This window comes from Acomys minous, assembly GCF_964271855.1.
Source record: "Acomys minous genome assembly, chromosome: 3".
Taxonomy (NCBI): Eukaryota; Metazoa; Chordata; class Mammalia; order Rodentia; family Muridae; genus Acomys; species Acomys minous.
Window position 1 is genome coordinate 78,852,576 of NC_140485.1, and position 25,957 is coordinate 78,878,532.

At 43.5% G+C, this 25,957-nt stretch overlaps 2 protein-coding genes across 7 annotated transcripts in view; one reads left to right on the forward strand and one right to left on the reverse strand.

Moving 5' to 3' along the window:
* The window catches only part of PHF20 (PHD finger protein 20), a 97,345-nt gene extending 95,364 nt beyond the window's left edge, over window positions 1-1,981 (reverse strand). For 3 of the 5 annotated variants that reach the window (XM_084775665.1, XM_084775664.1, XM_084775661.1), the window contains exon 1: window positions 1,850-1,980. The gene's annotated coding sequence lies outside the window, so the exon portion shown is untranslated. Of the gene's footprint in view, window positions 1-1,548; window positions 1,775-1,849 lie in introns of those variants that run through there. The other 2 variants (XM_084775662.1, XM_084775663.1) reach the window with 2 other exon arrangements.
* Window positions 1,982-14,410: 12,429 nt separating this feature from the next.
* RBM39 (RNA binding motif protein 39) overlaps window positions 14,411-25,957 on the forward strand; it is a 33,240-nt gene continuing 21,693 nt past the window's right edge. For both annotated transcript variants that reach the window (XM_084775332.1, XM_084775333.1), the window contains exons 1-4: window positions 14,411-14,808; window positions 15,522-15,585; window positions 17,347-17,396; window positions 22,486-22,680. In XM_084775332.1, coding sequence (XP_084631458.1) covers window positions 15,535-15,585; window positions 17,347-17,396; window positions 22,486-22,680 — 296 coding nt within the window. In that variant the 5' untranslated portion in view covers window positions 14,411-14,808; window positions 15,522-15,534. The remainder of the gene's footprint in view (window positions 14,809-15,521; window positions 15,586-17,346; window positions 17,397-22,485; window positions 22,681-25,957) is intronic.

The following is a 25,957-nucleotide window of genomic DNA, read 5'->3' on the forward strand; positions in this document are numbered from 1 at the left end:
GTTTCAGAAAAGGAAGGGATGCACAGGCCTGTAATCCCAGCACTCTGGAAGGCGGAGGCAAGGGGATTTTTTTTTTTTTTGAGGCCAGCCTGGTCAAATCCAGGACAGTCAGGGTAACAGAGAAACTCTGGGAAGGGGAAGGGGGGAGGGGGAGGGGGTGGGAAGAGGGAAGGGGGAGGGGGAAGGGGCAAGGCGCGACTGGCTAGCTAGATGGCTCAGCACTTGCAGACAAGAATGGCCATCTGGGTTTGCCTCCTAGGAAGCAGAGGAATAACTTACTGCAAGTTGTCCTGTGATCACCACATGCATGTCATGGCACACACCAAATAAAATGTTCATTTTCAATTAGAAAAAAAAAAAAAGAGGTGGGAAAATGGTGGGTGGGGGATGCTAAAGAATGACTGACCATGGTGGCAGAGTCAGCGAGTCACTGAGTTCAAGCCCAGACTGGTCTACAAGGAGTCCTGCACAGCCAGTGCTGCACACAGTGAAACCCTGCGTGTAAGGCCGACAAGTGGGAGGACTCAGGAGAAAGGCGTGCCCAGAAGCACATACTGCACCCCGAGGGTGGTGTGTTTCCTGCTAGAAGAGGTGCATCTCACACCTTGAAAGGACACAGAAAGCAAACACACTCAGAGAGAAAAACAAGACTCCCCCAAGAAACAAGGTATCTTGGAGAACACATGAAAAGTACAGCCCACAGCTCGGCGGTAATGGATACGCCTTTAATCCCAGCACTCAGGAGGCAGAGGCAGGCGGATTGCTGTGAGTTCAAGGCCAGCCTGGTCTACAAAAGGGAGTCCAGGAGAGTCAAGGCTACACAGAGAAACCCCGTCTCGAAAAACCAAAAGAAAAAAGAGAAAAAGAAAAGTACAAGCCCAAGGACAGACTTAAGGACAAGTCTGTGAATCTCCTTATAGGTGAAACTATACTATAGGAAACTATGTGCCACAAGCACGAGGATTTGGACGAGAACGTAGAGGGATGTGCACCCGAAACTGAGGACAAGAAGAAGAACTGCTCCCCCAATTCACTAACTTCTGAAAGCATACCAGATTTGAGGCCTGGAATGGATTTCTCCTCGCAGTTGTGGAATGTATTAAAGTAATCCAAAACTTTGATTAGTGACCTGACTTCTGAGGAACCTACCAACGGACTGAACCCCAAACTGAAAAGGGAGAACTGCTAATTAGATTTGAATATGGGAGTGTCCCCTCAGTATGGGGGAGCAAAGAAAAGGTAATATGCCTTCAGTTCGTTCTTAAGGACGGTTAGAAACTGAGAAAAAAATCCCAAGACTAGAGGTTAAGGAAGGGGAGCGACGCCCAGATTTTCCAAACTATAGAGAAAGGGGACACTCCCATACACAGGGTCTTAAGAAAAGGGTGTGCTTCCCAGAGCAGGATAAGAAAGGCACCACACGATAACTCATTCCTGCGGCAGAGGCAGGAGTGTACGCTGCATCCCTATCTCGCGGCCCTTGCTGGGGGTGCAGCCCGGGCACCCTTCCCCACCCCCACTGGCCCGCTCCGCGCCCCGGGCCCGCACCTCGCGGCCCAGCCCCCTCGGGCCGCGCTGATTGGACGCGGCGGCCGTCATTCTCGCGGGTAGCCGCAGTGATTGGGCGGCGCTCCTGTGCCCGCCACGCTCTCAGCAGCGGTCCCCGGGCCTCCCTCCCGGGCTGAGTGATCCGGGGGCCAGACGGGGAACGGGACTGAGCCAAGGTCCCGCAGTGGCCAGAGCGTCCATCCCCGGTCCCGCACGCACGGCGCGCGCGCAGCACGGGGCCTGCCCCCGCCACGGCCCCAACCAGCTGGCTTCGCGTCGCCGCGCCTCGCCACGAGCTCACCTCACGGCCCGGCTCCTGCTGCGCCGCTCCAGACCAACCGACAGAAGGACTGTGCGCGCTGCGCACCACGTGACCCCGGGGACGCGCCCAGCGTATCCCCCGCCCCCCACACACACGCACCATCGCCACCACCGAGTGACGCAGCGACCCGGCGGCCCCGCCCCGTGCCCCGCCCAGCCCGGTCACCGGGACGACAGCGCGAGCAAGCCACGCCCACCTCCCTGACGCGGGAACACTGAGTCGGCACTCACCCGTGACCGCTGAGGTCGCTAGAAGCCAGAGCCTGGATGTTGCCCATCTGCGGTCGTAATCTGCCTCCTAAACGCGTCTGGAAGTCACCCACGTCCCTCCAACCCACCCCGTCACCGCTGTTTACAGCTCATTACTTTCCGTCTTCCAGTACGTTCTTCATTTCGCAAGGGCTTTTCAAAACGGCTTGTTCCCTTCTCAGATGAAGAGCGAAGTCTTCAAGCTCCATTGTCACCAGTCTTTCTGGTTCGCACATCCAGTCTGCCCTGTGTGCTCTGCCTCTTTCAAGTCCTCAACGAGCCTTCTCACCTCTGTCTTTGCTGTCATCGGCAGAAAAGGATTCTAGCGGCTGCGGGGGGGGGGGGGGGGGAGGCGGAGAAGCTGTATTTTGTCTCTAGGGACCAAGGTCCAATATGCAACCACAACAAAAGGCAGGTTTTCCCAGTGGGACTTAGCAAGTGCCAAGGAGAGGTGTTAAAACTACTACTATTTACAGGGCCGATCTTGACTTAATTTGACACTGGAAGCTACCAAACTTTCACTTCTTAAATGGTAAGTCTAATCACATCATGTCTCTACACTCCTTAACCCGTCAATCAATCTATCCAACAGCATCCTTTGCCTATTGCTCATCTGCCCACACCTTCAGCCGTTCTGGACTGGGGGGCACTGGGGGCTGGGGGAGTTAGTTGCTTGGTGTTTTGGTTTGGCTTAGTTTGGTTTGGTTTATTGGGACAGAGTTTCTCTGTGCAGCCCTGGGTGTCCTTGACTTGATCTGTAGACAACAGACTGACCTCACAAATATCTGCCTGCCTCTGCCTCCCCAGGGTTGGGATTAAAGGGGTAGGTATGCTGTCAGCATCTGACCTCGCTGTTCTGTTTTTCTTTCTTGTTTGTTTGAAACAGCCTCAGAAAGTAGCCTTGGCTAGTCTGGAACTCAGTACATAGACAAAGTTAGCCTTCAACTCACAATGACCCACATCACTCCTAACCTAGCATAACTGAGATTAAAGGCATTGCCCACACAAAAACACCGCATTCATTCAGGTGGTGGTGGCTCAGGCCTTTAATCCCAGCACTCAAGAGGCAGAGGCAGGCGGATCAATGTAAATTGAAGGCCAGCCTGGTCTACAAAAGCAAGTCCAGGAAAACCAGGACTACACAGATAAACCCTATCTTGAAAAACCTAAAAATAAATAAATAAATAAATAAATAAATAAATCCCAGCACTCTCTGTGAGTTCCAGGGTAGCCTGGTCTACAGAGCAAATTCCAGGACAGCTAGGGCTACACAGAGAAACCCTGTTTCGAAAAAAAAAAAAACAAAATAGTCAGGCATGGTGGTGCACGTCTTTAATCCCAGCACTCTTGGAGGCAGAGACAGGCAGATCTCTCTGAGTTCCAGGCCAGCCTGGTCTACAAAGAGAATCTAGCACAGCCAGGGCTCTCTGTAACAGAGAAACCCTGTCTCAGAAAAATAAAAACAAATTTCAAAAAATATTTTGTTGTTTTCTGTTTGTTTTTTTAATTCACCTTAAGGTTTGTTTGTTTTTCTGGTTTTTTGTTTGTTCTTTGTAAAGTCTTTGTTTTGAGACAGGTTCTCCTGGCTGGTCTGGAACTTACAGAACCCACCTTCCTTCCTCTAGAGTGCTGGAATTAAAGACACGCATCATGCCCAGCATAAATGGGTTTTCTTGTTTTAGATGATCGTATTTCATGTGTCTGAGTATTTGCCTTCATGTATGAATGTGTCTGGTGCTCACAGTGGTCCCTTGGAACTAGGTTAGTCGTAGCTATGTGGGTGCTAGAGCCCAACTGGAACCTCTAGGACAAGTACTCTTAACTCTTAACCACTGAGCACTCTTTCCAGGTTCTAAACAGAGATATTTGGTTTTGCTCTGAGATGGGGTTTTATGGTATGTAGTGTAGGCTGGAACTCCAGCTTACAAATATCCACCTGCCTGTGCCTCCAGAGTACTAGGACTAACAGTGCTCACAGCTAGCTATACCCTGTTAATGAGATTTCCCACACCATATTATAAAGTCCCCTGAATAAAGTCTATCATCCATCCTGGCCCAGTGGTGGTGGTGCACACCTTTAATCCCAGCACTCAGGAGGCAGAGGGCAGGTGGATCTCTGTGAGTTCACGGCCAGCATGGTCTACAAAAGAGTCCAGGACAGACAAGGCTGACACAGAGAAACTTTGTCTCAAAAAACAAAAACAATAACAATAATAAATAGGGCTGGAGGTCCTGAATTCAATTCCACAAACACATGGTGGCTCACATGCATCTATTCTGGGATCTGATGCCCACTTCTGGCATGCAGATGTACATACAGATAGAAACTCATACATAAAAAATAAATAAATAAATCTTTAAAAAATAATAAATAGGGGCTGGAGAGATGGCCCGGAGTTAAGAGAGCACTGCCTGCTCTTCCAGAAGTCCTGAGTTCAATTCCCAGCAACCACATGGTAGCTCACAACCATCTATAATGAGATCTAGTGCCCTCTTCTGGCATGCAGGCATACATGCAAGTAAAACACTGTATACTTTATAAATTAATTAATTAAAAACAATAATAAGGGCTGGAGAGATGGCTTAGAGGTAAGGGCACTGATTGTTCATCATCCAGAGGTCCTGAGTTCAATTCCCAGCAACCACATGGTGGCTCACAACCATCTATAATGTGATCTGATGCCACCTTCTGGCCAGCAGGTGTATGTGCAGCCAGAGCACTGTATACATAGTAAATAAATAAATTTTTAAGAAAAAACAACTATAATAATAAATAAATTTTTAAATAATAAAAACTAAACATATGATACTAAATTAGAAGCCAGGTATAATATCACACTTCTTTAATCCCAGCACTTGGAAACCAGAGGCAGATCTGTGAGTTCAAGGCCAGCCCAGTTTACAGAACAAGTTCGAGGACCAGGCAAGTCTATTCAGAAAACCCTGTCGCAGGAAATAAAACAAAACAAAAACAAAAACAAAAGAAAACTAAATTAGGAAACTGATCTTCCTTAAACTTGGCTGGGCAAAACTTAATACAGAACTTTAGGACATTTACAATGAAGTCTATCATAAAAATAGGGGAAGAGGGCCAGGCGTGGTGGCGCACGCCTTTAATCCCAGCACTCAAGAGGCAGAGGCAGGCGGATCACTGTGAGTTCGAGGCCAGCCTGGTCTACAAAGAGAGTCTAGGACAGCCAGAGCTGTTACACAGAGAAACCCTGTCTTAAAAATAAAAAATAATAAAAAATAAAAATAGGGGAAGAGTTGGGTGGTGGTCTTGGTGCCTTTAATCCCAGCACTTAAGGAGGCAGAGGCAGGGGGATCTCTGTGAGTTCAGAGCCAGCCTGGTCTGCAAAGTGAGCCCAGGACAGCCAAGGCTACACAGAGAAGCCCTGTCTATATGTTTTCCATATATATATATATGTTTTTCATGTGTATGTGTGTGTGTGTGTGTGTGTGTGTGTGTTTCAAAATAGAAAAGCAAGCTCCTTAGCTCTCACAGGTCAGCCCCAGCTCCTTAGCTCTCACAGGTCAGCCCCAGCTCCTTAGCTCCCACAGGTCAGCCCCAACACCCAACAGAGCTCTGCAACAGACAGTGTGAGAACTCAGGAAGTTAGAACCACAAACCAAGCAACTGCAGCTCCCACCCGAAGCCTCTTCACCACAGTGCCTGCCTGCCCCAGGCACCTTCAGTCAGGCTGGCTTGGATGGAAAGTTCCTGAGACTTCTGGATTTAAGGACTCCTGAGAGGGAGAACTGAGTAGAGTCCCTTTTCCAGCCTTTGGCCTGATTCGGAGGAGGGGAGCAGCAGGGGAACAAGAACATGCTTGTCCTAGCTGAAATGGGAAGACTATCTACCAGACCGCAAGAGCACGAACTACGTCCTAAGGCAGGACACAGGGCTTTTAATCTGCACCAGAGAGACAGAGGCAAGGAGAGCTCTGTTCGAAGCCAGCCTGGTCTAAGTAGTGAGTTCCAGGCCAGCCAGAGCTACATAGTGAAATCCTGTCTCAAACAAAACAAAAGAGAACATGGGCCTGGAGAGACTGCTCAAGGTTAAGAGCACTGGCCGCTGTTTTTCCAGAGGACCTGTGAGTTCTATTTCCAGAATCCAGTTGAAAGTTCACAACTGTTGGGCTGGGCATGGTGGCCAGGATAGCCAAGACTAACCCAGAGAGACCCTGTCTCCAAAAACAAAACAAAACAAAAAAGCTGGGTGTGGTGACACACGCCTTTAATCCCAGCCCTTGGGAGGCAGAGGCAGGCAGATTGCTTTGAGTTCGAGGCCAGCTTGGCCTACAAAGAGAATTCTAGGACAGCCAGGGCTACACAGAGAAACCCCGTCTCAAAAAAACCAAAAAATAAAATAAAATAAAAAATAAAAAGAATCTTTTCACCCTGTCTTGAAACACACACACACACACCGCCAAAAAATAACCTTTTGGGGACTAGAGAGGTGGCTCAGCAGTAAAGAGCACTGGCTAGTATTCTTCCAAAGGATGTGGGTTCAATTCCCAGCCCCCACATGACAGCTCACAGCTGTCTGTAGCTCCAAGTCCAGGGAAATCTGGCACCCTCACAGACATACATGCAGACAAAACATCAATGCAGCCGGGCGTGGTGGCACACGCCTTTAATCCCAGCACTCGGGAGGCAGAGGCAGGCAGATCGCTGTGAGTTCAAGGCTAGCCTGGTCTACCAAGCGGGTCCAGGACAGCCAAGGCTACACAGAGAAACCCTATCTCAAAAAACCAAAAAAAAAAAAAAAAAAAAAAATCAATGCATATAAAATAAAAATAAATATTTTAAAAAGTAAAAAGAACATTAAAAATAAAGAACATTTTCTTTCTGGAGGCAATAGTAAGATCATAGTTACTGATGTACACTGAAGAAGTTACATCTAATGAAGTAAAGCCAAGGTCACTAGGGTAGAAAAATAGTGAGTCATTATTTTTATTTTTAATTTTTTTATTTTTTTACTTTTTAAAAGATTATTTATTTATTGAATATGAATGCTTTATCTGCAGAAGAGGGTATCAGATTACATTATAGATGGTTGTGAGCCACCATGTGGTTGCTGGGGATTGAACTCAGGACCTCTGGAAGAGCAGGCGGCTTTTAACCACTGAGCCATCTCTCCAGCCCTGATTTTTGATTTTTTACTTTTTGGTTTTTCTTTTTTCTTTTTCTTTTCTTTCTTTCTTTCTTTCTTTCTTTTTTTTTTTTTTTTGATGTTGTTTTTCAAAACAGGGTTTCTCTGTGTAACCATGGCTGTCTTGGACTTGCTTTGTAGACTAGGCTGGCCTCGAACTCACAGTGATTCACCTGCCTGTGCCTCCCGAGTGCTGGGATTATAGGCGTGTGCCACCACGCCTGGCTTATTTTTATTTTTTAACTGTAAAGAAATGTTTAATCTAGTTTGTAAGATTCTCAGATAATATCTGGGAAAGGAGTAAGGCCACGCTTCAAGTAAGGACACATGTATACTATTTTACCATTATTTGAAAATTATGTCATAAAAGGAAGATTGTTCCTTGTCAGCAACCTTCACAACAGATGTTGCCGTGTTCGAATTCTTGATTATCAGCTGGCAAGAGGCAGTGACCAATGACGAGAGAAAATGTAAAAGACTCATTGTGTCCACGGAGTAGGGAAGAATTGCTGCCTGAGCAGCTAGACCATATAACCAGAAGTCCTCCCTCCAGGTCCACAGAACCGGGTCCTTGAGTGTGGTGGTGCACTTGCAGCAGAGATAGCCGGAGCTCAGTGAATCTGAGACCAGCCTGGTCTATAGAGGGAGTTAGTTCCAGGACAGCGGAGACACAAACAAACATTGGCTACAAAACAAAACAACAAAAAAAGAACTAGCATTCCTGAAAGTAGGAGCATGGGCCTTTACAGGCCTTTAATCCTGACACCTGGGAGGCAGAGGCAGGTGGATTTTTGTAAATTTTTTTTTCCAGACAGGGTTTCTCTGTGTAGCCTTGGCTGCCCTAGACTCGCTTTTGTAGTCCAGGCTGGCCTCGAACTCACAGCGATCCACCTGCCTCTGCCTCCCGAGTGCTGGGATTAAAGGCGTGCACCACCTCACCTGGCAGGTTTTTGTAAATTTGAAGCCAGACTGGCCTACATAGAATTCTAGACTTGAATACCTACATAGTAGGACCCTGTTGCAAAATAAAAACAAACAAACAAACAAAAAAAATCCCCAACCAACCAAACAAGCCAAAGGCTGGAAAAATGGTTCCCCAGTTAAGAGCTCAGGCTTTGATTCCTAGCACCTCTATATGGGTGCTCACAACCGTCTGTAACTTAAGTTCCAAAAGATTGGTGCCTCTCTCCATATCAGGCACATATGGGGTGCGTAGACATACAAACAAGCAAAATACCCATACACATAAATTTTTATTCAAAAGAGAAAAAATAAAGAACCTAAAACAAAATAACCAGCCCCACCAAAAACAAAAGAAAGAAAGAAAGAAAAGAAAAAAGATCAGATGGACCATAGACACCCGAATGTGCTCAAACTGGCAGTTACTTAGAAACATTCTTTTTTTTTTTAAGGCAGTATTTCTCTGTGTTAGCCTTGGCTGTCCTGGACTCATTTTGTAGACCAGGCTGGCCTCAGACTCACAGCGATCGGCCTGCCTCTGCCTCCCGAGTGCTGGGATTAAAGGTGTGCACCGCCACGCCCGGTTTAGAAACATTCTTCTGTCTGAAAGTTGAAAGTAGAAAAGCATTCAGAGTATATTGTAAGTTGAACCACGGTGTACAAAGATTCAGTGTTATTCAAGACATACATGCTGGCAAAACACCCATAAATAAAATAAAGTGATAATTGAAAAAGAATAACTTCTCCTGTGATGTTAACATTCGGGTTTTGTTTGTGCTTTATTTAGGGTAGGTCTTATTTTGTTTGTTTGTTTTCTGGACAATATTTTTCTGTGTAGCCCTGGCTGTCCTGGAACTCACTCTGTAGACCAGGCAGGCCTCAAACTCACAGGGATCTGCCTGTCTGAGTGATAGGATTAAGGACATTCATCACCATACCCAGCTTAGTTTTTGTTTTTTTGGTTTTTGTTTACTTTATTGTTAATGTGTATGTGTGTATTTCCTGCATGTAAGAGTGAGGGCCTGCTCTTTGTAACTCAGCTGCAAATGACACAGCTGTAGCCATCTTTGTACTCAGCGTATTCAGGTTCCATTTTGTTAATAAGGTGAAATTAAGTTCAAAATTTGCTCTGCTTGCTAGTAGTTATTCAGCTCGGCTTGGTGGCTGGCACACACCTTTAATTTCAGTTCTTGGGAGGCAGAGGCAGGCAGATCTCTGAGAGGTTGAGGCCAGCCTGGTCTCCACAGTGAGTCCAGGACAGCCAAGGCTACACTGAGAAACCCTGTCTCAAAACAAAACAAAACAACAACAACAAAAGAAGCAGTAGTTGGGGCTGGAGAGATGGCTCAGAGGTTAAGAGCACTGCCTGTTCTTCCAGAGGTCATAAGTTCAATTCTCAGCAACCACATGGTGGCTCACAGCCATCTGTAAGAGGATTTGATGCTCTCTTCTGGTGTGCATGAAGACAGTACTCATATACATTAAATAAGTAAATTTTAAAGAAAACAGGGTTTCTCTGTGTAGTCTTGGCTTTCCTGAGCTCTCTCTGTATACCAGGCTGGCCTCGAACTCACAGAGATCTGCCTCTCTCTGCCTCAGGATTGCTGGGATTAAAGGTGTGCACCACCATCACCCCCCTGGCTTTTTTTATTTTTTTAAGTCTCACTATGTAGTATAGGCTGGCTTCCAATTTCTCAAAATGTCAATGGCCACCAAATACTGATTCTGAAGGTGTGCTACTGTTGGGCTAGGGGTGGAAGCCTCGGAAAGTCACTTCAGAGACAGACACTTAAAACGCAAGTTTTCTTTTCTGTTCAGCCTGGGAGGCAGCCAGTTTGGGATCTGAACCACGTCTGTCCCCGAAGGGAGATTGTGCAACAGTGTTAAAGGATGGGAACACAAGGAGCGGGGAGCGGGGTAGGCTCTTGCACTGACCAATTATATTTTGACCCAAGGACGTAAATGTGGGTGACGGGGCCTTTTCAGGTCATTTGGTTTCAGGACCCATGAATCAGCTCTCTGCAGTCCCCTTCCTTCCTGGACTCTGACCAGGAATTTAGGATAAGGAAAAGAACAAAGGTGTGGGCACACCGCTCGTAGTGAGTTAAGCCAAGACAGGCAACCGGTGTGCCTTAGCTTAGACAACAGAAAATGGCAGTTCCCTCTTTGCATGCTCTACTGGTTAACAGACAAGCAGTAAACAGAATAGGAGTTGGGTTTGGGGGCCTGGGAATATGAACTCAGTTTTGATCCTGCCAGCAAGATGGAACTTGTTCCTGAGATGGCTGGACCCAGGAAACTGTCTCCTAACACCTCATACCCTGCTGTGTTTCTGTTTCCCCACCACTGCCCCAAGAAGGCCAAGGCGGCCTTGAACTTACTATGTAGCCAGTCCATGCTTGTACAGAGACCATTGCCTTTCCAAGGGCTAGGACAGCAAGCTTAACTATCACTTAGAATTATGAGTATTATGGTGAGCAATAATTTTTTGCAGCAAATGACTTTTTTTTGGGGGGGGGTTTCAAGACAGGGTCTCTCTGTGTAGCCTTGGCTGTCCTGGACCCGCTTTGTAGACCAGGTTGGCCTTGAACTCACAGCGATCCACCTGCCTCTGCCTCCCGAGTGCTGGGATTATAGGCGTGAGCCACCACGCCCGGCTTGCAAATGACTTTAGAAAGTGGCTTATGTTTATGTTCACATCACTAGAGGGTCTAAGGCTGGAAGACCGTATCTCAGATAAGTCTGGCCTACACATTAAGATCTTGTAACAGGATGGGTATGGTGGTGCAAACCTGTATCCCAGCACTCCAGAGGCAGAGGCAGAGGCAGGTGGAGCACTGTGAGTTCGAGGCCAGCCAAGGCTACACAGAGAGAGAAACACTGTCTTAATAATAATAATAATAATAATAATAATAATAGTAGTAGTAGTAGTAGTAGTAGTAGTAGTAGTAGTAGTAGTAGTAGTACTATTAGTACTATTAGTAGTACTACTAATAATAATAATAGGAGAAAGAGGAAGAGGAGGAAGAGGAAGCAGCAGCAGCAGCAGCAGCAGCAATAAAAAAATAGGGCTAGAGAGATTGCTAGTGGTTAGCAGCACTGTCTGCTCTTCCAGAGGTCTTAAGTTCAAATCCGGAACCCCATGGTGGTTCACAACCATCTACACTGGGATCTGACGCCCTCTTCCGGCCTGCAGGTGTACATACACATAGAAACTCATAGATAAAAGTAAGAAATCTTGAGCCGGGTGAGTTCGAGGCCAGCCTGGTCTACAAAGTGAGTCTAGGACAGCCAAGGCTACACAGAGAACCCCTGTCTCGAAAAAAAAAATAGTAAGAAATCTTTTAAAAAATAAGATAAATTTAAAAATAATAAAGGCTAAGCATAAAATACTAAATTAGAAGCCAGATAATATCACACTTCTTTAATCCCAGCACTTGGAAACCAGAGGCAGGCAGATCTATGAGTTCCAGGCCAGCCCAGTCTACAGAACAAGTTCCAGGACCAGCCAAGTCTATCTGGAAAACCCTGTCTCAGGAAATAAAACAAAACAAACAAAAAACTAAATTAGGAAATGGATCTTAACTGCTGAGACATCTCTCTAGCCCTCATATTTATTTATTTATTTTTGAGATAGAATTTCACTATGTAGCTCGGGCTGGGCTGGAACTTGTAATTTAGATCAGGCTGTTCTGGAATTCACAAAGTTCAGCCTGCCTTTGCCTTCTCAGTGCTGGGACTAAAGGCATGCACCATCATGTTAAACTTTATAAAAACAATTTAAGGGGCTTTAAGTGATTGTGACTTGACCCCTTAAATTCTCCTCTACGACAGCCCTCCCCTCTAATTTTTTTCTTTTATTTGAGACAGGATCTTACCTAGCTCAGTAGCCCAGGCAGGTGTATCAAACTGTTAGTCACATGCTCTTGAACTCCCCCTGAAGACAGGGTTTCTCTGTGTAGCCCTGGCTGTCCTTGAACTCGATCTCTGTAGAACATGCTGGCCATAAACTCACAGCAATCTTCTTGCTTCTGCCTCCTGAGTGCACCATTGCCCAGTTTTTCGTTTTTTGGATTTTTGGTTTTTTAAGACAGGGTTTCTCTGTGTAACAGCCCTGTCTATCCTGGACTTGCTTTGTAGACCAGGTTAGCCTTGAACTCACAGAGATCCTACTGCCTCTGCCTCCCGAGTGCTGGGATTAAAGAGGCATGCTATCATGCCAGGCCTCATCCTCAACTTTCAGCTTTATTATATATTTTTTTTTGTCTTGTTTTGTTTTTCAAGACAGGGTTTCTCTGTGTAGCCTTGGCTGTCCTGGATTTGCTTTATAGACTAGGCTGGCCTCGAACTCACAGTGATCCACCTGTCTCTGCCTCCTGTGTGCTGGGATTAAAGGCGTGTGCTACCACGCCCAATTTATTACATTATTATTATTTAGGTTTCTTTGAGACAGGGTTTCTCTGTGTAACATCCCTGGCTGTCCTAGACTGGCTTTGTAGACTAGGCTGTCCTTGAAGTCACAGAGGTCCACCAGCCTTTACCTCCCAAGTGCTGATGTTAAAGAAATGTGCCACCACACCCATCTATTATTATTTTTTGTTTTGTTTTGTTTTTCGAGACAGTCTCCCTGTGTAACCTTGGCTGTCCAGGACTCCCTTTGTAGACTAGGCTGGCCTCGAATTCACAGAGATCCATATTCCTCTGCCGCCCAAGTGCCGGGACTAAAGGCATGTGCTATGCTGGTTGTGGTGGCACATGCTGGTAGAATTTGCTGAAGGAGGTAGGGGCAGAAGTATCACAAGTTTGAGGCCAGCCTGGGCTACACATTGTAGTTGGGCGTGGTGGGGCATTCCCTTAATCCCAGCACTCTGGAGGCAGAGGCGGGCGGATCGATATGAGTTTGAGGCCAGCCTGGTCTGCAAAGAGAGTCCAGGACAGCCAAGGCTACACAGAGAAACCCTGTCTCAGAAAAAAAGCAAAGGGGGAAAAATAAAATACAGGTGTGGGCCACCACTGCCCAGCTAATGATGTGTTTTTATTTTATTGATGCTTTGCCTGCATGTGTAACTGTTTTTTGTGTTGTTGGTTTTTGTTTTTGTTTTTTTGGTTATTGGTGTTTTTCGAGTCAGGGTTTCTCTGTGCTGCCCTGGCTGTCCTGGCCTCGCTTTGGAGACCAGGCTGGCCTAGAACTCAAGAGATCTGCCTGCCTCTGCCTCCTGAGTGCTGGGATTAAAGGCGTGCACCACCACGCCTGGCTCAAATCTTTTATACTTACTTAATCATTAAGCTGCTGATAGATTTCAGTTTTATTTCAAAAGATTTTCCCCTTTTTGAAAGAGAGGAAAAGAATGATCTTTCAGCTTCTCTTCTACTACACTATTAATCCCCTTCCACAAAAACAAACAAAAACTCCCCAAAAAACAACCCAACAAAAAATAAACAAAAGGTTAAATTTGCACGTAGGCATCCCAACTCCTAGGGAAAAGCAGGGCACTTTTACAGTAACTAACACAGAAACGTGGCCCGACTAAACTCAGGGAGTAGAAAGCCACGCACTAACGACGGAAACCAGTCTCTTCCCATCTCCTCCACCTTCCTCCAGTTCCCGTGGATTTCGAGGCTTCATAACCGAGGCCGCATCTAACTGGTGGACACGAAGTGACAAGGAAATCGTACTTTTTATTCTACCCCACTGCCTTGTGCAGGGCGTATTCTCGTCCGCGTGCGTGTCCACCATCTGGAGATCTGGGAGCGAACGCCTTACCCTACAGCCATATCTACTCTAATTGGTTGCCTTATGGCGACCTTGACAGCCATCTGGGTTGGGAGGGCGGGTGCCGGGGGCGGTCGGCCGCGAGAGCGGAAGCCTCCACACTCAGGGAGGAGACGACACCAGCCAGGAGGCCAGCAAAGACCCACTCAGCGACGCATTCCAAAGATTGACAGTCAATGCACCAACCGCCTTTGCCCTAAAGACGACGTAGCATCGCGAGATTTCGATGGCTATGGGGAGGCGGGGGAGGGAGTCCGAGAAGCCTTTCCGAGTTGGGGGTGGGAGGAGGGGGGGGGATGGGCTCGTCTGTGGCGCAATCATTGCGAGAGATTGGGCCACGGTCGCCAGAGCCTTCCTGAGATCTCGCGATATTTCGATTTTTTTTTTTTTTTTGGCCGCCCCTCAGTCTAGAACGCCGGGGCAGTTTCTCGCGAGAGCCCGTGCGGAGGCTCCGGGAGACCCCGAGTGTTTGTATGTGTGTGTGCGCGTGTGTGAGTGTGTATGTGTGTTGGTGACTGTGAGTACGGAGGAGCCGCGGCCGCCATTTCAGGGAGCTAGCCGACGCTGTCGCAGGGGTGGATCCTGAGCTGCCGAAGCCGCTGCCCTGCTCTCCGGCGCGCCCTCCTTTATCCCATTGTTTCTTTTAGATTCGTTAGGGCCTAGACGCCCTCCGGGCCCGATATCCGGGTTGGGCGATACCGCGGCCTGGGCCTAAGGGGCTTTAGCCGTAGTCACAGCGGCGGCGGCGGCGGCGGCGGCGGCAGCTGACTTCCCGAGCACAGGCGCGCGGAAGCCCGCACAGGTACGGGGCGCCCCGCGCTGCCCCCCGAGGGGCGGGTTGCCTGAGGAGGTGGACATGGGGAGGCTTTTTTTTTTTTTTAGCGGCTTTTATTCGCGCGCGCCCGCCCGCGCCCTCGCGCGCGATGGTGGGGAAGGCACTGCTGGGCAAGGTCGGTCGCTCCGCCGCCTTGCCTTGCCTTTATATGTCTGCCAAGGGGCCCCGTGGAGATGGATAGATTTTTTTGGGGGGATGGCCAGGACCTTCGTGAGGACCGCGGGCGGATAAGGGGGCCTTGTCCTTTCCGAGGCCCCTGGGCTGGTCGCGACCTCCCAACATGGCGCCCGTCGAATGCTACCTTGGTACACAACCCCTCCCAGCAGAGGGAGTTTCCCTCTGCCTCTGAAATGGCAGCGCGGGTTTTGTGCGGAAGGAAACGCCATGGTTCGTTTTCTCTGGCTCGTTTTTTTTTTTTTTTTTTTTAAGGGGTTCCTAGGCGGCTTTTTGACGTCAGACCTTGAGCTCTGCTCATCGGTTTGGTGAAAAAGAAACATTTCACATTGGCTTACCGAAGTGAAGCCGGTATAAAGCGCGTCTCACAATTTTAATCCTTGTAGTGCTAATAAGGACTTTTTTTTTTCTTCCAGAATTTAAAATTTATAGGGGGAGGGGAAATTTTCTTTTAGCAGAATTAATTGTAAGTTGTTTACTTACAGGACTGTCTTGTTCTCTCTTAGGCGTGTAGAGAAAATGGCAGACGATATTGATATTGAAGCAATGCTTGAGGCCCCTTACAAGAAGGTGAGGAAAGCATGCCAGTGAGCTTTAATATATTTCTTAATTTAGCATTATTTCACGAAACTACTGCTGAAATGTAAACTAACCTTCCCGGAGCCCTCTTGATTACCTTATCAGACATGCATTACCTGTAACTTACAAAAGTAAATATATGCTATTGATGTAATAATATTGTGCAGTAGTTTCACTTCAGCGTGATGAATAAATGCCCATCTATCTCTCTTTGTAGACTTGCCTAACGATATCTCACCTCTACTCCCATGAATTCACCTTTGATTCCAGTGTGAACTGTCAATCATAAGGTAGTAATTGAGTGACTTATCGCTGTACCGTGGTCCCCTAGGTAAAATGACTCAACTAAGAATTACCAGCTCCAGTTTGGTATAGCAAAAAGGTGAATGTAGTGGTTTGGGAAAATAGCAGGGGTCCAAGAATAATAAATCATTACCAGTCTGTGGCAAGTAAATCTTACAAGTCTTTAAAGAAGAAATGGGTGAGATTTAAAATTTATGTAACTAGATACAAGGCTGGTAATAGTAAACCTTAAAACAGGCAGGTGTTGATCTGCTTTTCAGTTAATAATTACTAAAATTCTTGGATCCCTGAATAGAAATTAGCAAACAACAAAACAAAACAAAAAAGGCAAGAGGCAGTATCACAGCTTAAGAGTCACTTGAAGACTGTTTTACTGTTCTCCAGAGTATTTTGTATTTAATTAGGCCCTGCCATAGTATTTCACACTAAAAACTACAGAAGACTTATTTTGGCTAGTAATACAATATGACCCATTTCAGTATCACAGTAAAAGTAAACACTCTTCATTCTTTCACCAGTTGGCGGTGAAGCTAGCAGTATGCATGCATTATCACTGGTGTCACAAACCTTAAGCTTTGTACCTTAGCAGATATACTACTGTAGCTGATGTGTTCAAACTTTGAAATAAACATTGCGCTTAAACTGTTTTTAAAAATAATACATTTGTCTTGGAGTGTAGCACGACCATGTGGTGCCTTTTGGATGAATTCTGATAGCTTTGAATAGTGTAACTTTGTAATGCTAGACTCTTGAAGACATACTTTCTGTTTTAATGTTTCTTGTCGTAGTTTAACATGGATGTAATTCCATGTAAACAGGTATGGAAGTAGGAAATGTTTAGGCTGGACTGGTGGATTATTAATTAACTTTTCTTGGGTTCTTGGGAGTCAACATTACTAAAGCAGTGTGAATCCCTGTTTGCTTCAGGGCGAGATGTGTGACAGAGGTGGCATCAAGCTCTTACAGTCCCAACCCTCCAACGGAAATGGGCGAAGATCTCAGGAATGGCATCGGTCACAGGAAATCGATAGTGGCTGGCTGCTAGCATGGCCACTTGGGGCTTAGGCAGAAATAGAGCCATGGTACCGACAAAAGGGACAATAGCACATGGAATAAAACTCAGAACGACTTCATGTTTCATAGAAATATTTAACCACTTCAATATTGTAATCTGGATAACTTCTTTAATGACTAAACTATGTAAGAAAGTAAAATATAACCTGTTAATGTGGAAATACTTTAATTTTTGTTTCTTGCTGTCTTAATTATTAGCAACAAAGTGGTTAAACATACACCATCAAAATTTTTTTATAGCCTTCCTTGTTAAACTAAATAAGTAATTAGTTTTAAAATTGTCTTGTATTTTCTTATTCCTATTCCCTTTACCCTTTGACAACTTGAAATGTTACCACTTCGTCCTCATGATGTTCTTCTATCAACCTTGCTTAGGATGAGAACAAGTTGAGCAGTGCTAACGGCCATGAAGAACGTAGCAAAAAGTAAGTCTGAACAAGGGACCTGGGAGGGTGGGGAGTAACCTTGTGGAAGTCTGTTCTTGTGCCTAAAGCAGCAAACAGGTTTTTGCTTTGTTTTGTGTGTGTGTTTTTTGCCTTTTAGAAAACTGGTTATACCTTTTTTTTTTTCTTTTTTCTTTTTTTCTTGTTTTTTTGTTTGTTTTGTTTTGTTTCGAGACAGGATTTCTCTGTGTAGCCTTGGCTGTCTTGTACACTCTTTGTAGGCCAGGCTGGCCTCGAGCTCACAGCGAGCTGTGTGCCTCTGCCTTTTTCCGGAGCACCTGGTTGAGTTCTATAATTTTTAAGTTTGGAAACTTTAGCTTAATTTTTGAAGATGTGGTGAGAATCCATGAGTTAGAAGAACTTTTATGTTAGAAAAAAAAATAACAGCAAGGCCATGAAGATGTTGTTCACCTCCATTCACTACAGGAGTCAGCGGAGTGATTTCTGTTCCTTGCTGCTTAAGGGCTCTGTTAGTAATAATGAAAGAGCATAATTATTATTTTTGGTGAGATTTTTTTTTTCTTCATTTTCTTGGGCCTTTTTATCTAGTGTATCTAAGGAGATTTAAGACTATGTAACCTGAGCCGGGGGTGGTAGTGTACACCTTTAATCCCAGCACTCAGGGAGCAGAGGCAGGCGGATTGCTGTGAGTTCGAGGCCAGCCTGGTCTGCAAAGCTAGTCCAGGACAGCCAAGGCTGCACAGAGAAACCCAGTCTCGGAAAACCAAGAAAAAAAGACTAGGTAACCTGAAGTAAGAACTTGTCTCAGGAGGCAGAGGCAGGCGGTTCACTGTGAGTTCAAGGCCAGCCTGGTCTACAAAGTGAGTCCAGGACAGCCAAGGCTGCACAGAGAAACTCTATCGTGGAGGGGGGGGGGAGAAAGAAAAAGAATTTCATGTTACAGATTTCATGTAGAATATAGTATACAAAACAGGATACTAACAGTTTAAATAGGTTCTGCTTTACAATGTTGGAGATTAACAGCTGTTGTGAAATTACCACACAGCTCCTAGATAAGTGATTCTTTACATGACACAGTCATGATATGTGCATTAAGTTGTTGTAGCCTCTGGTTATGACACCATGATCTCATAATACTTAATGTAAAAAATGATAGCCACTCTTTCCTTCCTACGAGCTCAGTGCTTCATAATAACTACCTCAGTGATCCTTGCAACAACTTTGTTAGGTAGGTTGATAAAATTTCATAAAATATGTGAGAAGATTGTTTGATGCGGGTTACTTAGGTTTTGCTAAGGTCTAATAATCTTAGTGATAGTAATGAATTAATCTGAAATATGTGGATTTAGTGTTCTGGTACAGGTTTATAATTCTCTCACTTAAGCTGAGGCACCTTCCTTTGATCTCAGCACTTGGGAGGCAGAGGCAGTCAGATCTTTATAAGTTTGAGGTCTTCAGATTTAATTCCAGGACAGCCCAAGAACCCATGACTCAAACCAAAAAGCTGAGGCGGGATTGTCATAAATTCAATGCAAGCCTGAATTTTGTAGTGACACTGTATAAAATATTAAAAATAATGTTAAGAGAAACATCTAATTGATGGAATTTTATCCTTGGACAAGCTTAAGTTGGAATCACGAATAGTTTACTGGTCAACAGGGAATATGTTGACAGCACGTTTATTTTGATTTTTTGAGACAAGAATTCTAGGTGTGGCCTTGGTTGTGCTGGATTCGCTTTGTAGTGATCCACCTGCTCCTGTCTCCCAAGTGCTGGGATTACAGACATGCTCCACCATGCCTAGGTGTTCTGGGTGTCAGCATGCTTTTTTTTTTAACTTATTTTTTATTTTATTTATTTATTTTTATTTTTTAAATTTTCAAGATAGGGTTTCTTTGTGTAGCCTTGGCTGTCCTAGACTCACTTTGTAGACCAGGCTGGCTTCTAACTCATAGTGATCCACCTGCTTCTGACTCTGAGTGCTGAGATTAACTGCATGCTACACTATGCCCGCCTGACAGCATACCTTTTTAAACTTTGCCAAATTAACAGTTTCCTCAAATGTTAGTTTCATAATCTCATAATGAAAAGAAAATCCAGGCAGTGGTGGTGTACACCTTTAATCCCTGCACCTGAGATTCAAAACCATTGAAGGATGTGTGTGCTTGTTCTCTACACTGCTTAGTGACAGAAAATCCAGGAACAGGTATTTACCAGTTTACAAAAATTACTTCAGATAGGACGCTTCATGACTTAGTAAAGATTTTTATCTTAAAGGGGGAAGAAAGGATAAATGTGAATACAAATTTTGTGGTATTCTCCAATATCACTTTCCCCCCAATCTTTCAATTGTACCCTTTTAATTCTGCATTTAAACTCTGATTAAGATCATCAAGCTTTTCCCCATGAGAGAAAGTGGTATTTATTTATCTGCTGTAGTCAGTTGGGTAAATCAACATAAAATGTTTCATGGAAAGACTTTCCTACACACTTCATTTAGTGATATCTTTAAAAGATCAAAGTATTGCCAGACTTGGTGGCGCACGCCTTTAATCCTAGCACTCTGGAGGCAGAGACAGGTGGATCTGTGTGTTTGAGGCCAGCTTGGTCTACAATTGGAGTCCAGGACAGCCAGGGTGGTTAAACAGAGGAAATCCTGTCTCAAAAAAACTAAGAAAAGAAAAGGTCAAAATATTTCTTAAGTTATAGCTTATTTAAATTAGGTGATTTAGTTACAAAGTTTTTGGACGTGACATTAAAAGTAATTGAACATAATGTAGAAGATAACATTTAACAATTTTGTGTGGTTCATGCTAAAACTGAATTAAAAGCCATTGAATATTGAAAATTTTTTGCTGTTAAGGTAGTAAGAAACTGTACATTTTCACAGAGTTGGCTAAGCATGTAAATGCTTTGTTTTAAAAACTATTTGTGATTTGTAACACACAAGGTAGTGTATCCCAGTAGTAAAGGGATCAGTCTGATAGCCTGTTTATGACACTGAGTTTGTCAAAAGCTTCTAGTAAGTTCTTAAGTACCTGAGGTTACCCCTCTTGGAAGTATTTGTTATTGTAACCAGTTTTGCAGTTTAAAATTGAACTTCATTTTGTTAGTCTTTGAAGAATCACTCAAAATAACAGTAAAATGGCACGGTTAAAAATATATTGACTACTATGGTTTGGATTATCAAATCTTGGAATAAATGACTTTTCTATTTTTTTCTTATTTTCCAGAATACTTTGCATTTAAATTTAGATCTTCTTACATGGAAGAGGTCAAATCCAGTTATAGCAAAACACCTTTACAGCAGAGGCCATAGGCCCAGTGGACCATTTACTTCAATGATGTTCAGTACAAAATTCCACTGCCACTAAAGACTTGGGAAAGTCCCATTTAAGTTGTAACAGGATTTGACTATTAGGATGGAATTTATACCCATTTCTTTAGTTGAAAAAATGTTTTCTGATGCTATGATTTATAGTTTGTTATAACAATCTTTAGTCTGTAAGATTGTGTTTTTTGATCTCCTAGTCTGTTGTCTATTTACCTATCTTGGGTTGCCTTCAGATGTCGGTGGGGATTTCCTTATGAGAAGTCTGGCAAGAAATGGAGCTAAAATTAGCTCAGATTTATTTATTTATTTAAACTTCTTTGGCAGAATAAGATTGAGACCTGAAAGGTAAATAGATAGGCGAAGCTGCTGTCTTTGAACAGAGCAAAAACTCCTCTTTTTGGTGAACAGAATTATTTTTTTTACCTTGCCTTCCCTAATTTGGATTAATATAGGTAGGATTTAAGATTTTAACCGAGTCAGAATTCTGTAGTCCTAAGAAGTAGTGTCAGGGTTTGAAACATCAAAGTTGGAATGTTAATTGATGCCCTTCCTGAGCATTGGAGTTGCTTTGACATCTATATAATGAGTGTAGCCTAATTCTCTGTCATGTGCTACCTAGCATATTTCTGACAGTCAGGTGGATTATCTTGAAATTTTAGACAAAGTTTCTGCCTCCTTGGAAAGCTCTCCATCTCCTTGTGATTGGAGTGTGGGTTTCAAGATTCCAGCAGGTGGGTGTCTTCGTTTTCTATTTTAATGCACTCTAAGATGACCTGCTTACAGGTTCTCTGAGGCACACCTCAGTTGTTCTTGTGCTGACTTTACTTTGATACAGATTAAATAGCTCATTATTTTCTTAATGATGTAGAGTTGTCAAAATGTTCAGACTTCAGACCAGTTACAAATGGGTTACAAATGGACATTTTGTTGGATTAAACTTATTTTGAAATGTCTTTCAACTTAAATTGAAATATCTGAAGGCACCTCTAATTTGGGTGATGACAGGTACAGGTCTTAAGGTTTAATCATTAAACCAGTGGGTGAAATACTGTGAGGAACACTGAGTGGAGAGGTAACTGGCTTTTTAAACTTTCCAAGGAGGGTCAAGTTGTTTTAATTACATCCCATAGGCTAAAATGGGGGATTTTTATTTTCATTACAGCTTTAAGTGGAAAGCTTATATAAATGGTGTGAAAGTGAATTTTTTTTACTGCATTCAAAGTATCCTTTATTATTTCTTGTGATTTTACTTATAAAAACCAAATGGTATGTATGTGGTATTTTGAAAGTACGAAATATTCTTACATGTGTTGTACGTTGTATCCAAATTGACTTGAACAAAATTGTTAACGGAAAATTATGTGACAACTATTTCTTGGAAGTGAACATAACTTTTATTACTATAGCTTATAGATAACAATAATGCTAGTTGGTCTGTTATATGAATGACAGTTAAATTTTTTTAAAGTTCAGGCTTATTTTTCTACTTACCAATAAGTCCTGTTTCAAGCTGTAGCAGCCTCAGGAGATCATTTCAGATTCATCCTCTTAATCCTGTCTCTCAATTCTTTGCCCATCTTCAGTTAAAATGAAGCAAAGGCTGGGGTGTTGTGTCACATACCTAGGAAATGCTTATTTCCTAAAAGTGTGGTTTTTGTACCACTGTACAGTGATGAAAATACATATACAAAAGGATAAACATTTTGACTATAAAAGGAAGTATATATTGGATGGTATTTAAACCAGAGTGATAACCGTACTTTTTTCCTCCCCCAGGAGAAAAAAAAGCAAGAGCAGAAGTCGTAGTCATGAGCGAAAGAGAAGTAAAAGTAAGGAACGGAAACGAAGTAGAGATAGAGAAAGAAAAAAGAGCAAAAGCCGGGAAAGGAAACGGAGTAGAAGCAAAGAAAGGAGACGAAGCCGCTCACGAAGTCGAGACAGAAGATTCCGAGGCCGCTACAGAAGTCCCTAGTATGTAACCGTTACCAGGAATTTCACTACACATTTATATAGCGATTTACCTGAAGGAATAAGAATTGAGCGATTTTGTTTTCTAGTAACAGATTGAAAGTGAAGGATATTGATGACATTGAAGCTAGTAAAGTGAAAATCGAGTGTGGACTGATACATAAACTTCAGAATCTACTAGACTTAGCAGCCTTTTAACTGACCATATAGAAATTGCATGCTAGTCCATATGATAAAGTACAGGTAGATAAATCAGTTAATAAAACTTGACTGGCTGTGGCTAGCTGAAATTATCAAGTTATGTGCCCAGTTTTGATGCTCATTACTCTTATGTTTGTGTTTAAGGTATTAGAGTAAACAGAAAAGGTGCTTGGTAGGTTAAGTTACAGGAATTTGCAAGCATTATTAAAGTAAGTTTAAAATTCATTATAGTTAAAGACTCACCTGGTCAGGCTCATGCCTTTAGTCCCAGCACTCAGGAGGCAGAATTAGGTGGTTCTTTTAGTTTGAGGACAGCCAGGGCTACACAGAAAAACCAGTCTTGAAAGATTCCTACAGTAGTTGAGCGTGTTAGCGCATGCCTTTAATCCCAGCACTCCAGAGGCAAAAAAACAAAACAAAACAAAACAAAAAACTATTTTCCTGAAATGATTTTTAAAGCATATATAACAGCTTTGGGAAAGTTGCATTTCTAAGGAAGGATTGAAACAAACACAATCCTTCCTTGATACTTAACTAAGTCCTTGTAAACCACTTTTGAGTGTGTTTATGCAGGCTAGAGAGATGGCCCTTAAGGCTAGGCTCACAACCAAAAACATTGATGCTTGTGTGGTGCCAGGATCCAGTGAATATAGGTTTTGTGTGTAGGCCAAAGTCACTGGAGCTTCCCCCTACCCAGTGGAAATTACAGGAGGCACTTGTGAAGTTCTGGATTTGTGGGTGCTGGGAACTGAACTGCGGAACCATGAAGGCAGTGTTTCCCTTAACCAGTCAATACATTTGATTATAAAAAGTTAAAACTTTAAGCAGTTCAGAATTGCATTTATGGTCAGCTGAATCAGTGTCTAAGCTTTCAAGGAATAAACTTGGATATAAACTAAATAATCAACAGTGATTGGCAACAAAATATTCAGAATACCGTTTTTGTGAGATGCTGGTATTAGCTGAAGGCATTTGAGTTTGGATTCTGGAACTTTCATCTATGAGTATAGTGTATTCCATGAGTATATGCCCTCTATGTTTCTAGGTTCCTTCTAGTTACTTATAAACTTTACGTATTGATAATGAGCCACAATGATATATTTTTTCTGTATTATATATTAGAATTTTTTGTTCATTTTCTCAAGATTTACATTGTTTAAGTTTTTTTTTTTTAAGATTGTTAATTGTTAGCAGGTGGTTGTGGCAAACACTGTCTATCCCAGAACTATGGAGGCAGAGACAGACAGATCTGAGTTTGAGACCAGCCTGGTCTACAGAGTGATTCCAGGACCAGGGTTCACACAGAGAAACTTTGTTTCAGAAAAATATAAACAAACAAACAAACAAATAACTAAAGAGGGGGCAGCAGTCCTTAAAAATTAGAATACTATTTGTTAAAAATGGATTTATTGGGCCTGGAGAGATGGCTCAGTGGTTAAGAGCACTGCCTGCTCTTACAAAGGACCTGGATTCAATTCCCAGCACCCACATGGAGGCTCACAACTGTCTGTAACTCCAAGATCTGACACCCTCACACCAATGCCCATAGATTAAAATTTAAAAAACAAAAACAAAAAAAAACGGAGTTATTTGTGTGCCCCTCGTGTATGGACTTAAACATTTCTTATGTTGGGTTTCAATTGAAATTTGTGGAGGTTCTAACTGGTCTGTTTTATAACTTAAGCCCAGCGGAGTGGGCAGAGGCAAAGATTTGTAAATTCAAGGCTAACCTGGATTTTGTAGTATGTTTCCAGGTCAGCCAGATATCTTTAGTTACACCATGTCTCAATTACTGTTTGGTATTATGCATAACAGAAGGGAAAGAAAAATAACTTGTTAAATTCTATTTATATATACTTAAAGGAGCATTACTAAATCCAGTAGTTCTCTTACTATGAGTAAGTCACAGGAGGATGACTTGTGAAGTTCCAGCCCATTTGATCTGCAAAGTGAACTATATGCCGAGTCAGTGATATGCACCCTATCTCTAAAAAAATGTTTTACTTCTGAATTAGGGGGCTGGAGAGATGGCTTAGCGGTCAAGAGCACTGACTGCTCTTCCAAAGGACCCGGGTTCAATTCCTAGCACCCACATGGCAGCTCACAACTGTCTGTAACTTCAAGATCTGACACCCTCATATAGACATACATGCAGGCAAAACACCAATGCACATACAATAAAAGTAAATAAGTTATTTTTTTTTAAATTCCGAATTAGAGTGCTGAAGAGATGCTCAATGGTTAAAATCACTAGCTGCTCTTAGAGGACTTGAGTTGAATTCCCAGGAACCACTTCGTGGCTCACAACTATCTGCCTGTGACATCAGTTCCTAGGGATCCAACACTAATGTACATAAAATAAAAATAAATTATACAGAAGAAATACGACAAAGTGGTTGTGGCGTAATCCTTTAATCACAGTGTTCAGAGGGCAAAGGCTGTAGGGTATCTGTGAGTTGAAGGTCACTCAGGTATCCAGAGTGAGTTCTAGGACAGCCAAGGCTACACAGAGACTGTTTGAAAAGAGAAAAGAAAAATCTGATTGAGAAAGGACAGAAAATACTTAACTGTGGTTATAGGCTGACATAGTTGTTAAAACTTTGTCTAAATCAAGGCAATGATGGTGCACGCCTTTAATCCCAGCACTCGAGAGGCAGAGGCAGGTGGATCGCTGTGAGTTCCAGGACAGCCAGAGTTACACAGAAAAAGGTTGTCTTGAAAAACAGAGAGAGAGAGATCTGAGTAAATTACTTAAAACAAAAACTGAAAGAGCTGGGTTGGTGTGGCGGTACATGGTTTTAATCCCAGTACTTAGGAGCAAGAGTGACATGAAATCACTGAGGCCAGCCTAGTCTGTAGTGAGTTCCAAGACGTCCAGGGGCATCCCATGCCTCAAAGAGGGCAGGAAGAAGAAAAAAAAGGCTAAGGTGGCTCAGGCATGTAAATCAACACTGCAATCCCACCACTCCCAGAATATGAGGCAGCCGGAGTCATTCCTTGCACATAATGAATTCAGTGAGAGTTGGTTGGGTTTCTTGAGATCTTGTGTGAAAAAGGGACAAAAATATTAGATAAATGT